This window comes from Camellia sinensis, chromosome 13 (genome assembly GCF_055761805.1).
Source record: "Camellia sinensis isolate YWXY chromosome 13, ASM5576180v1, whole genome shotgun sequence".
NCBI lineage: Eukaryota > Viridiplantae > Streptophyta > Magnoliopsida > Ericales > Theaceae > Camellia > Camellia sinensis.
This window is the reverse complement of record NC_138973.1, coordinates 154,037,525-154,050,160: the sequence shown is the minus strand read 5'-3', so window position 1 is coordinate 154,050,160 and position 12,636 is coordinate 154,037,525. Positions and strand designations below refer to the sequence as shown.

The 12,636-nt window shown below is 33.4% G+C and overlaps 1 protein-coding gene across 5 annotated transcripts; it reads left to right on the top strand.

The window, feature by feature from the left end:
- The first annotated feature begins 592 nt into the window (after nt 1-592).
- LOC114310546 (uncharacterized) lies at nt 593-8,830 on the top strand. 5 transcript variants are annotated; one of them, XR_014349805.1, is made up of 7 exons: nt 593-1,147; nt 3,065-3,176; nt 3,287-3,376; nt 4,970-5,024; nt 5,682-5,750; nt 5,835-5,932; nt 8,390-8,830. XR_014349805.1 is itself a non-coding variant. In XM_082903787.1 (6 exons), the coding sequence occupies exons 1-6, from the start codon at nt 1,134-1,136 to the stop codon at nt 8,394-8,396; spliced, it is 390 nt and encodes a 129-aa protein (XP_082759913.1). In that variant the 5' UTR covers nt 593-1,133; the 3' UTR covers nt 8,397-8,830. The 5 variants fall into 5 exon arrangements, 3 of the variants coding, with proteins under 3 accessions (XP_082759913.1, XP_082759915.1, XP_082759914.1); XM_082903787.1 differs by lacking the exon at nt 4,970-5,024; XM_082903789.1 differs by lacking the exons at nt 4,970-5,024; nt 5,682-5,750.
- Nucleotides 8,831-12,636: the final 3,806 nt, after the last annotated feature.

The following is a 12,636-nucleotide window of genomic DNA, read 5'->3' as shown; positions in this document are numbered from 1 at the left end:
ATTACCTGACAAATTAGAAATTGAATTTTTTTTTATAATACTTAAGTTTGTATAGTTTTTTCAGTCTAATCAGATATAAATAGAATTGTAAACAAAATCAAGCTTGGCTTAAAATTTTAATTAATTTCAAAATGTGTTTAAATTTCACTTATTTTCTTCTCAAGCCTATCACATGCTTTAATGGAGAGGAGCTCGAGTAAGTTGGTTTTTAGCCGTGTGTATAATTGAGTCAAATTTATTAAGTTGTTGAAATTTGACTTAGGTCGAGTTTGAGAAGATTAAATAAGTGTATTTTTTGATTTTTTATGAAATATGGGTTGGATTTAGGTTGGGTTTGAAGTGATGTGTTAGAGAGGTGATGTGACTTAAATGAGATGATGTGATTTAAATAGGATAGTGACTTTTTGACTTTTTGAATTTTTTAGAAGATGCCAAACTTAACCTTAAAAAGAGATCAATTAATATTGTTTGGACTTGTGAGGTCCACTACGAGTCACATCTCAATGATCTGAATTATTTATTTTTTAGATCACAATATATAAATTATTTATATAAAAAATTAAGTCGATCCGATAATCTTAACTAATAACTACCTTAATTTATGATATTTATTTGTAAAAATATTAATATTTAAAAACTAAACCATACATTTTTTTGGGGACCGGAGAGAAGCTGGGTTCACTTGACGTGACGTTTAACATTTTTAGAATAATATTTTGATATTTTTAACAGAGACTCGTGCCAAACATCCTACTAATTCATTTTAGAGCCCTATATACAGAGAAGCTCTGTAACTATGAAATCCTTGAGAGTGTGCTTCCTTGTCTGATGTGTGTGCATGTTAGAAGCAAGTAATTGCTTTGCTTCCCAGAAGCAGCCAAAAACAGACAATAATAAAATATTTGCAACAACAACCACAGTCGATCGAGTAGTAAGAAAGTGGCAAGTATGATGGAGGAATCAGCAGCAGCAGTAGCAACAACAACAACATCTTCCGAGGTTCATGAATTGCCAGGGTTTTAATTTCATCCCACAGAGGAAGAACTTGTCGAATTCTACCTCAAAAACGTAATTTTCGGCAAAAAATAGCGCTCCGATATCATCAGTTTCCTCAACATCTACCATCATGATCCATGGGACTTGCCCGGTATGCATTGCTTTTCAACCCTTACAAATGTTTTTCTGCTCTGTTTTTTTAATTGAAAAATATTTGTTAAACAGAGTTTATATATATATATATATATTAAAGGTCTCATGGAGTGGTTTAGAGAGAAGAAAATAAATAAATTTCTATTGGTTTCAATCATTTCTTTAGATTGTTAAAGATGAGAGAAATGGGAAAAAATGAAGAAAAATTTATTTATCTTAAAAACACTTTTTTAATCTCTCCAAAAGTGAAGAGATTGAAGCTTATTTTTTGGGTTGGGTTGGGGAACAAATAGCTAAAAAAAAAAAAAATCAAAAAATTAATTTTTAATCATCTTTTTAAAACACTCCGAAAAAAAAAAAAAAAAATGAAGTAATTGCTAACTCTTTATAATATCAAAATTATTCGTCTAATGCCTCATTTGCTATGGAACACTTTTAACTTAAAAACTAAAATATTATTAAAAAAATCAAAAAGCAGTATAAATCAAAAAAAAAAAAAAAATTCTCTCTATTTTTTATATATCTTTTCATAAAAAATCATTTAGTTATTCCAGATATATTAGTTTTTTCTTTAAGCAAACAGGTGAAAAGAAAACACAATAATTTATTTTCAATGTTAACTTAACAAATTATTTCTTTCATTTTCTCTTTTGAGTTTCCAACAGACTACAAGAGTCTGTAATTGAAAAATGAAAAATGAAAAATGAAAAATAATTGCTTTAGTTGAGTCTGTAATTGAAAAATGAAAAATGATTGCTTTAGTTTTCATTATTTTTTTGGTCTTTATTTCTTTATTTCCTTTGAATGATTTTTTAATAATTGAAAAATGTAAGTCAAACAGGGCTAGTGAATTAGGGAGAGAGTGGTATTTTTTTTCTTTTTTTGTATCAATTGATGACTTAACATATAGTATGAGAATTCAAATTTTAAGAAGTCCTGCATTTGATTTTCATTACATAGATGTGATTATTTTATATGAAGCTAAAAGTAACTCTAATTTTGATTTTTTTTTTTAACGGGACTCTAATTTTGATGTTGAAATTGTATTTTAGTGTGTTAAAGTGTAAAAGCAAGATAATGGGAAGTCTACTTTTGTGTGTTATTAATTTTTTAATTTAATGAGTAAATGGGTGTTCTAATAAAAATATAAAACTTATTAAATAATGATAGAACTCGCATGTATGTGTTAAATATAGAGAATAAATATATAAAATGGGAGAAATATGGTGCCCGTGGAATTTGGGATCAAATGTTACAAAATAGTGCCAACTTTTTAAAAATAACAACTATGCAAGACTCAAAAAACCTAAAAAAAATAACAAAAGTAGCCTTGTTTTTTTCAGTCTTTTGCAAACAACCTACGTCCGTCACTCCCCTACCAATATCCGCAATTTCCCTACCTACCTTTGCTACCCTCAAATCATTCCTGCTCTACCCAACACCCTAGTTGACCTAAAACCTAACCACTAGAACTACCCAAAATTTACAAAGTGCACAATTTGGAATGGGTTTTGACAGAGGACTTCATCACCAATTGCCTGATATCTCTACATCCTTGACTCTAGTGCCTAAATTCATGCTTTATGCGATCTCCATTGATGAGCTTCTTTGACACTTGCTTGATTAGGGTTTGCTTCTTTCTGAATTTTGTTATGGAACATTGTCCAATCTAGTGTTTAAAGGTTTAATGAGATATAGTCATTTATCTCATATTTAAGCCACTAAATTAGTATTTTCTCAATTTTTTTTTTAAAACCCATTTTCTTGTATTCCTGATTGTAGGAAATAATTAGTAGTAATTATTCATTTATAATTTTTAAGCTTTTCAAGTTTTGATCGCAAACAATCTTTATTGATAAATAATATTTTGTTATTTGGTCACTATAAATAGCTTTCATGGATGGGTTGTTTGCAGGTACATTGCTAAGACATTGTATGGTGATGATGATGAAGAGGTTACTCCTCAGAATAGCGGCACAGTGGAGGAGCCAAAATGTTTAGGTCTTTACCCTGGATCAAATGAGAAGGTTTTCCTTGTTTTGATTTAACATCAATTATGTGAAAAATGAATCTTTATCATCTTCAGAAGCTTATTACTGCTTTTAATGTATGTATTGGAATTATTTTTATTTTTTAGATTCTCTTGAAGAATGGTCCTTATGGATTCTATGTTCAGCTTGGTGAGGACAGGAAGGGATACTTGCTTAAAAGAGCCTCGGTTTCCCAAGTATGTACAGCCTCATTTGTATTTGTAATGGGACTACTAAATTTTTGGAGCTTTAATTCCTGGCCTACTGCCATTATCTGCATATATGTAAATGCTTAAGTTAAGCATCTATGCGTCGTTTTCTTTTCAGGTAAATTAGGGATGAATACTTAGCCACTACTGGTCATTAAGGAAGTCTTGTGATGTTAATTTTCTTCCTTTTTTTCCCCTTCAAAGCAATTAACATCAAGGGATAATCTGCGGATCAGATACAAAGGGTTGGGTCATGCCTGTTTGGTTTAATTTGGTTATTCAAATCAGGCCTTCAAATTTCAAGAAGTCCATACATATACAGACTGAAATCAATAAATCTAAACATAAATTTATGCATAATGTTATCATAAAATCTATAAACCTAAGACTGAACATAAACATATCTAGAGATTCTAGACTGGTCTTGCATGCTTTTCTCTCTTTATGCAAGCATTCATGTGCTGACACTTGTTCTCTTGGAAGAAGAATACACCTTGTGGAATATGTCTTTTATTTTGCATATTTGTGTTGTGAACTGCACGATAGAAAAAAAGATGGATTATAAAAGATTAAGGGGCATATATAAAATTTCAAAGGGGCCAATTTGAAGAACTTTATAAGTACAGGTTAACTTGTAATTTTAAAAGAGTTGAGGGAGGCACTGCCCCCTCTGGGCCAATGATGGCTCCGCCACTGGCCACATGAATATCTTGCTTCTTCTGTTGATACCAATTTCCAGAGTGTTTTTCTTTTCTTTTTGTTGTTAGTATTGTAGATGCAGATGCAGTAGTCGTCGTTGTTCTTCTTATTATCTGAATCCAATAGTGTGTCATATTTATTGTCGTTAATGAATAATTTTTGTTTGTTGCTATATAGCCTCTGCTCCTCGTGTTTCATCAGTATTGAATAATTAAAAGTGGGATACAAAATGTGCAGTTTATCAGCTCCCTATAGAATTGACAGTGGTCACATCATCCTCCCAGAATATCGCTACTACTTTTGTAGTTAATTTCATAAATTCCATTAATCTTTAAAGCAATATTTTCCCTTATTCTTGACCTTGCAGGTTGTTTTTCTCACTACTTCCATTCATGTCCTTTTAAACTTCTTGATTTTTTTTGGAAGGTTCACCTGTTCCAGCATAATCCTCACTGACTGAATAATGACTCATTTGTTATTCCTGAAAATCTTCTCTGCTTCAGGCAGCTGCCCCTCTATTCTTGCCAATGTTTGTCACATTATTCTAGAGCAAACTATGCTTCAACCACTGAGCTGAAACTCCATTCCAGTGTCTGTGGTTATCTCTCAATCATATTGTCATATAGCTGGAAGGTTTTGCAATTGGTTGTTTTGGATCATTTGGTCATCAATCTTCCTTTTATACTTCATCCCTTTCTTCTTTTCCTTGTCTTGGTCCTACTTCTGAAACATTTTGTATTAGAATATCTGGTTTTGCGCCAATCTGATTTTGTCAAAGTTAAAAGTCGCATTTCATCCAGTTTTTATTTGTATCACAATTTGATTTCGGTATTAGAATATCTAGCTTCCTCTAATTTTTAAAAAGTTTTATCATGTGCCTAGGGCAAAGAAGATGCTATCCGCAAGTATGAAAAGTCCTGCATGATGTTTTTTATAGGTAAAAGAATGTAACTAATGTATGACATATTTTAATATTTACAATCATGTAACTATAGAATGTCAAAAAAATTTACCAGTTCGTTTAATGCCCCCCTTTTAAAAACCTTTACTAAAGCACGTGAAGCTTCCACTAAGGTTTTTAAGCACCAAAGTTGATATGTACTAATATATTTTCCATCAGTATGTTTCTGTTATTATTTTCCTCCAAGGGGGAGTACCTGGAGGATAATTGCATTTGGCCATGATGCAATAACTTGGTGCTCAAAAATGCTGGCTTTTGTGGATTAATTGTAAAAATATGGATTTATAAATAAATAAATAAAAAGAACAAGAATCTTAAAAATATGGATTATGTGGATGCTCTTTGAGGTCTCTTGGTGCATCTAGCATCTACAGATGGGAGATCGACTTTGATCCATGCCTTCGTTTTATTTTTTTAGGATATCATACACAAGCTTCAGTTCAGAACTTTTTTCGATATGGCAGTTCATGCATCTATAAACATTGCCTGCTTCTTTCACCCCCCCTCAAAAACAAATAAAAAATAAAATAAATGAATAAAATGACTTGTATTTGTTGTAATATTTAATTCATACATGATTGAAAACATTATTATTTCAGAAATTTTTTTGACAAGTAACATGTGTTATTTTAGATAAAAAAAAATGTAGACTCTATTACCCTGAAAGATGCTATTGAGTTGTTGCGCTATCCTGCGACATTGGTATGTCTTCATCTAAATAGAGGGTTTTTTTTTAAAAAAAATTATTTGTCATTGTCAAACTCAGTTTTCCTGTATCCATGTTAGGGAAACCATCCTGATGATGGCCCGCCAGTTGTATTGAAGCTTGCAAAGTTTGGATTTTCCATTAGACATCGACGAACAATCGTGCTTGTACCCACAAGGTATATCTTTCTTTGTTAAGCATGCCTTTATTAAATAGTTATGGTATTTTCTAACTCTTTTTCTTCACTAAATTCAGCTTGAATCTCCTATTGTAGTACTCATTTTAATATAAGAAGTATCCACAGCGAGTTTAACTAATAAGCTTTTGGCCACCATATTAGCCTCCTATAGCAAAATCTTATAAATGGGTTATTAAAACTAGACAGCTGGTGTATATAGGTCAATTCTCAGCCATACACAGTTCAGAGTATTTTTATCAGTTTGTGAAGTAGGTATAGGAGTTGGATGGGGAAGACGCCGAAATCTGCCCTTAAATGTGGCACTTGGGGGTAGGGGTATTATTTTAGATGAATATGAACACCTACTACTTATAAAAAATTGAATATGAACACCTATTACTTATAAAAAAATTGAATATGAACACCTAATACTAAATAAAAAATTAAATATGAAACACCTAATGGAGAACTGTGTTAATACATATATAGGAAGTGTTATTTATGGAGTGAAATATCTCAGTCACTGTCATTTTGAGGTCCCAAAATAAGGAGAAGACACTTACAAAGACATTGAATATTGAACAAGTTGTGCAGACAGCGATGAAAAGAATTATTAAAGCATTATATGAAGGTTTGTAAAACATAACTTAAGTAATAATTTGGTGAAACAAAAGAATGAATTTCCAGCATGAAATGCTTGTCACGCAACAACAGGCCTGAGTTGTCTTTGTGTCCTAAATATTGATTAAATTACACATGATTAACCATGCATATATGCTTTACTTTTAACTACCACGTACCAACCAATTGCACGTGTATTTATTTGTGAGATTGCCTTTTTCCTTTTCCTGTCTTCCCCTTGTGTGGTGGGCAGATTGAATCTCAAGGGTCCTGCCACAGACATATTCTGTTCTTGATTTCAGAGACCAAACTTAAGGCAAAACTGGCAAATATAAAGCCTCTCCAAAACAAGGAGGGAAATGAAAAAAATAAGAATAGAAAGGAAGAAAGAAACATACAACTATTGGGAGTATTTTTGGCTTTTGCAAAAGCAATGCACTACTTTTCCAAAGTATTGGACCCTTGGAAATGCTTAAGCGGCAGAACTACAGCTCTGCTAGAGAGCTGCCCTCTTAAACTAACAAGAAGAGAAAGATTCTAACCTACTGGGATAATCCAGTTGGCTGGAACACCTACATCTCATTAGGAGGTCAAGATTTTAAGTCTTGTCACAGGCAAGACTCCCCTTAGGCTACAGCCTCCAATGTACCCAAAAAAAAAGAAAAATATAGACTATTATACATTGAATAGATTTTAAGGCTTGTCATAAGGATTGAGTAGATTGGCCGAACTGCATACTGTATTATACATTGAATTTAATGGGTTTATAATTAAATGAACCTTTAGGAGTGCAGTAATAGGATTGAATAGGCGGGCTGATATATGGACAAACAGCTGCACACTGTATGATACATTGAATTTGGTGGGCGTATAATTAAATAAACCTTTAGGAGTGATGCATTGAAATTTGGTCGGCTTATAATTAAATAAACCTTTAGGAGTGTAGTCATAGAGATTGAGTGTTGTTTGGAATGGATATGTGATATACATTTAGCGATGTCTGAGGAACGCAAATTATTACTGGCAAACAATTATTTTCCCTTGAACTCAACTGGTGAATTCCTCTTGTAAATCTTCCCATCATAAATGTTTTAAAATTTGGATTAAGTGGATGGAAAATAGGATCAAGAATTGGGAAAAAAAAGAAAAATCTTTTCACAAATTCAAGTGCAGATTTGTGATACTAAGATCTTTAAAATTCATATCAAGCAAATTTGATGTGGATTCGCTGTGTTGGTGAGATTATTATTTCTTGATTAGCTTTTGTAATTGTTTTCCTATGCTGGTTCAATACATACACGTTTTTCTTGCTTCCAAGGGACTGCTGTTTGAACCTTAAGTCTATATTTTTTAATTGAATTTGTTTCACATCAAAAAAGAAGAGGAAAAGAATAATACACGCATAACATTCACCCTAATTGGTAAACCATGTTAAATTTACTGCCCATCCATGATGCTAAGATTTAGTGCGACTTGGAAAGTTTGCATGAGATCGTGAGTTGAAGTTTTCAGATCCCAACTCCATTCTCTACTAGTAGAAGGGGAAACAGAAACGAAACACACTGTAACTTGAAAGATCCAAAGAGGCAAGTACAGCTCGGAAGAAGTCTAATGAATAGTCTAATAACAGTGTACATCTCAGTTACTTGTTGAGATGGGGTGGAGCAGAGGAAAATTCTTTTTAAAAAATATTCACTCTGGTCCCTGTTGAGATTATTTCATTCAGAGCGCATATTATTTGTTTTGATCGTCACTTTTTTGCTTTTATATATTTGTCATCTTTGAGAATTCTTATTTTGTTAACTTGGTTTTCATCTATTTAAACCTTTTGCACAGAACTTGAAGCCGAAAGATATAACCTTTGAGAAAGCATTAGAGCTTTTGTTGGGTAAAGATGTAAAACGATGGGGCCAACCGAAGAGCAAACCAAAGCTTGAAGGGGCCATTGAGGCGATATAGGCATGACATATTCTATGGCCGAGGCCCGGTACAAGAAATTTAAAGTCTGTGCAATTGGTATGCATATATAAAGACATCCATTTGCGGCATCTCCTCCAGTTCTTCCATTGGTGAGGTTTCAACAGAGCCCATACAGGTTGTATCTAACTCACACCAACATATCTGATGGCAGGAAATGTAGTGTAATGGACGTTAGTAGTAGCCAATTTTGTTGTAATTCATGAATAAGCTTAAGTAGTATATATGTGGCCGAAATTTGATTTAATGTAGTGTTACTTGGATTCCCTTTGATTTGGCAAAAAACATCCTTTACAAAAATATTTCTTAAAAAAATGTTTTTTGTAGTCACATTTTTTTATGTTTGGTTGCAACCTTAAAACTAATGTGCTAGCTAATGATTGTATTAGTAGTGGTGGAGCTGGTTGTGTTGGTGGTATGGTGGCGGTGGTGGAGGGGCAAGTCGGTGGTGGTGGTGGTGTAGTGGCGACATTAGTAAGATTTAGTTGGGAAAACGCTATCATTTTTAAAAATAAAAAAAGTTTTTTCCCAAATGAGTGTTTTGAATTTATGTTAAACTTCTCAAAATGCCAAAAAATAAAAAATATAAACGAACGGAACGTTAGGATGGGACAGGGACAATTTTTGAACAAATTGCACTTTTATATCTGTGAGAACCCGAATATAAAAATTAAGTAAATAATTAAATAATAATTTTACAAATCTCAAATATTTTATTATGAATCTTTAAGTGCAAATTAAATATTATTGGAGGATCTTTTAATTAATTTTAAACCTAAAATAAATTTATAGTGAAAGTCATTGATTTAGAGGCAAGATTTATAATTTATTATAAAAAAATATATAGAGAGAGAGAGGAGGGTGTGACTTGAACTCTAGACCACAAGGTTAATATATAAGACTCTTACCATTTGAGTTGTATATAACTTATATATATGTTTTGTATATTTATCTATTTATTTGACCTATGTGTGCCCACCACTAGTATAAAATAAAATAAACATAAACCCTAACTCTTGTTATAATTGTTTTCCACAACACTAGCAGCCGTGGGTTTATGAAGAAAAGAGAGGGGTTTTTCAATCATCAAGATTATTGTTGTAGCCAAGGAGGAGAGCTTTGGGTGTGTTGTGTTGTGTGGCTTCCTAGGTTTTCTTCTCTTCTTTCTTTGTTCCTTATCCTAATAATATTGTTATTTAATTCATTGATGGAGAGATTGTAGGTGTATGTATTTTGTGTATATATATATGCTGTTAAGAAATCTAAGGAGTTAAATTCATGTATAAAGAATCGGTGTGAATCTTAGTCCAAAAATTCTGCACATAATCGCTAACTTTAAAAATCAAGAAACCATATCAAACGGATGAATTTTAATCTGAAACTTTTACAGTAGATCAATTACACATTGAATTGCATATCTGAATTTTTTCATAATTTTTGGGAGTCGAAATCCATATAAATTGAGGTATTCAAATCTGTCCAGGAAACCAGTCCGAAACAGTAAATTCGGGATTGTTGTTCTCTTTGGGTATAAATCCAAAAATTATCAAATTAGTGTCATTAGAACCGGTTATGAGTCTAGTTTCGTACGTTTTTGGCCTTACATTGATTGCTCGTGTATATTAAGAGAACCGTTAATTTCTTTAAAGTGCTGCAGAAAACAACCTGTTTGGATATAATAAATTGTAGGAAATTATTTTGATAAGCAAATCAAGTGAAACCAATTGGGTTTGAAACTTAGGATATATTAGATCATATCTGGAGGTTATTAGAATTTTTCGAATAGCGTGGAGTGGGTTTTGTAATTTTCAAAGTTAGCGAATAGATTGGGAAAACTTGTTTAAAACACTGTTTCATCTTAAAGTTATTTTTAGTTAAGTTTCGATCGGAATCTATGTCTTGGGTGATTTTAGACCTTGAAGAATATGAACTTAGGTAATATTTAAGAGTAACGGTGAGTTGGGTTGAGCCGTGTTAGTGCGTTTTAGTTTGAGATTACTTAGTTCCTATTTTTTTTTAGTATTTTTAAATTAGTTGTGACGCGTAGTTTTTATACTTGGTTCAGGCCACTAGTTGGACTTTTACACTCTATTCGAGGATTATATTATTGCGTTTCAGGTGAGTAGTTTCATGCTACGCATTTTTATAAATGTTCCCCTACCCTGAACTGTTGGAAAAATCAAATTGTTGTTTTATGACTAAACTGTTTTGATAAATTATTATATTATCAATTGAATCAAATTATTTCTGAAACATGTGTGAACTTGGCATACTGTAAACTATTTGTTTTGGTCTCATGTTTATAATGATGAACCACCATGTTTTGCGAAACTGATGTGTATTGATTATTGGGACCATGTGTGTATTTAGTCCAGGGAAATTATTCCACTGTGTGTGGTGACTCTGGCCACTAGGGAACAGATCCGGGTTGAGCCGTGATGACTCTAGTGCTCAACGATTGTAAGGAAAAGACTTTTAAAAACAACTAGATGACCTTCAATCGGATCGTCTTTGAGAAAAGGCCCAGGTGCCACCCTAAGGATGACTCTTAGTTCGGTATTGGATCCAACGGGGCTTATAGCCTGAGAAATGTGTGGCAGATTATTTGTTTTTATTGGTACCCAGAAAATTATTGGTGTTCATGTTATAATCTGTTTTAAGTGAAAAATGTCGTTTATCATGTTCTTGCGAGACATGAGTATTTTAAGTGTTGAATTGTGGAACCTTCTTTTTGAAATAGATTGTATTTACCAAACTGTATGCCAATCTAGTTTCTGTGATATATATCTTATTTTGGAATTTATCCCTGTTTTCAAAACTGTATTTACTATCCATGTTGCTACTCACTGAGCTATCAGCTGACTTAGTTTTTATCACTTCCAGGTGTTAGAAGGACTTAGAGTGGACTCATGGCGTAGTGGGGACTCAATTGCATGGACCTCTAGGGCATTTATTTAATTTGTTTTAGGTTGCTTTGTCGGGTTTTGTACATACATTGTGGTTGGGTTTGATTTAGAATTATTTTATTTTGTGGGCGGTTTATGTGCCATTTAGTATATATTTTTGGAAGTTGGTTATGGCTGGTTTTACCATTTATACTTGTGGCATGTCACTGGATTGAGTGTTGATTTATTTATTTTTGGGCTATCATCACATTTATTCTTTATGGTTTTGGGTTCATGTTTAGGCTTACGTGTGCCTTGGGCTACGGCCCTGTGGGCCACGGCCGGTCATGCCTGGATTTGGGGCGTGACAATATCTACCTATTATATTATTTGGATCAGATATTGTAAATAGTTCATTAATTCATTGCAACTTCTTGGACCCAGAGCAGAGAAACTTAAAAGGTTCATTACTATTGTGCACTTATTGTAGTTAGTACAACAGTGGTCTGTGCAGTTTTGCACTGATGCAATAACTGTAGGGATGTTGCAATTACATAGAGTCAAGCAAAAGTGCGAATCCAAAAGGCCTTTGGTTGTTGATGTCAAGGTTGTCGCCAGTGCTAACCCCGAATATTTCATCACTACAATACCTTTGATAGAACCCAATGCGACTCTCAACCCTTGAATCCAGGCCATGACTGCATATTGCCATATATGATGTTTGTGATGACGCCATACCTGGGAACCCAACTTGCTGATTGGTAAGCTGCTGACGGCGTTCAAGTTTCGGTGATGACCGCGTGGCACGAAGGCTTTGGTGATCGTGGGGTCATCCAGAACCATAAGACTATCTTGAATGAGATGACTGGATCAGTTTCTACTAGATCAGAGTTGTTCAGGAGGTCTAGCCTTTATCCTCTCCAGCTTGTCCATAGTTGTAATTGCTGAAATTTAATATCAAAAGACAAAGTGTGTATAACAAGTAAGATGGCATGGGCACTCTGACAAGGCAATGATCCCGGATCAAGACATAGGCTTCGGGCAACAAGGTCTCTCTGATCTCGGCTAGGAAGGATAACTCTTCACCTAGTTATGCCACACTTTGGCCTAGATGTGCCGCACCTCGTTCTAGGTCATACCAGTCCAGGAACAAGATCGCAAGGTGCAAGGATCAAAGATCTAGGATGCCTAGATGATAACATATCGGCCTAGATGATACAC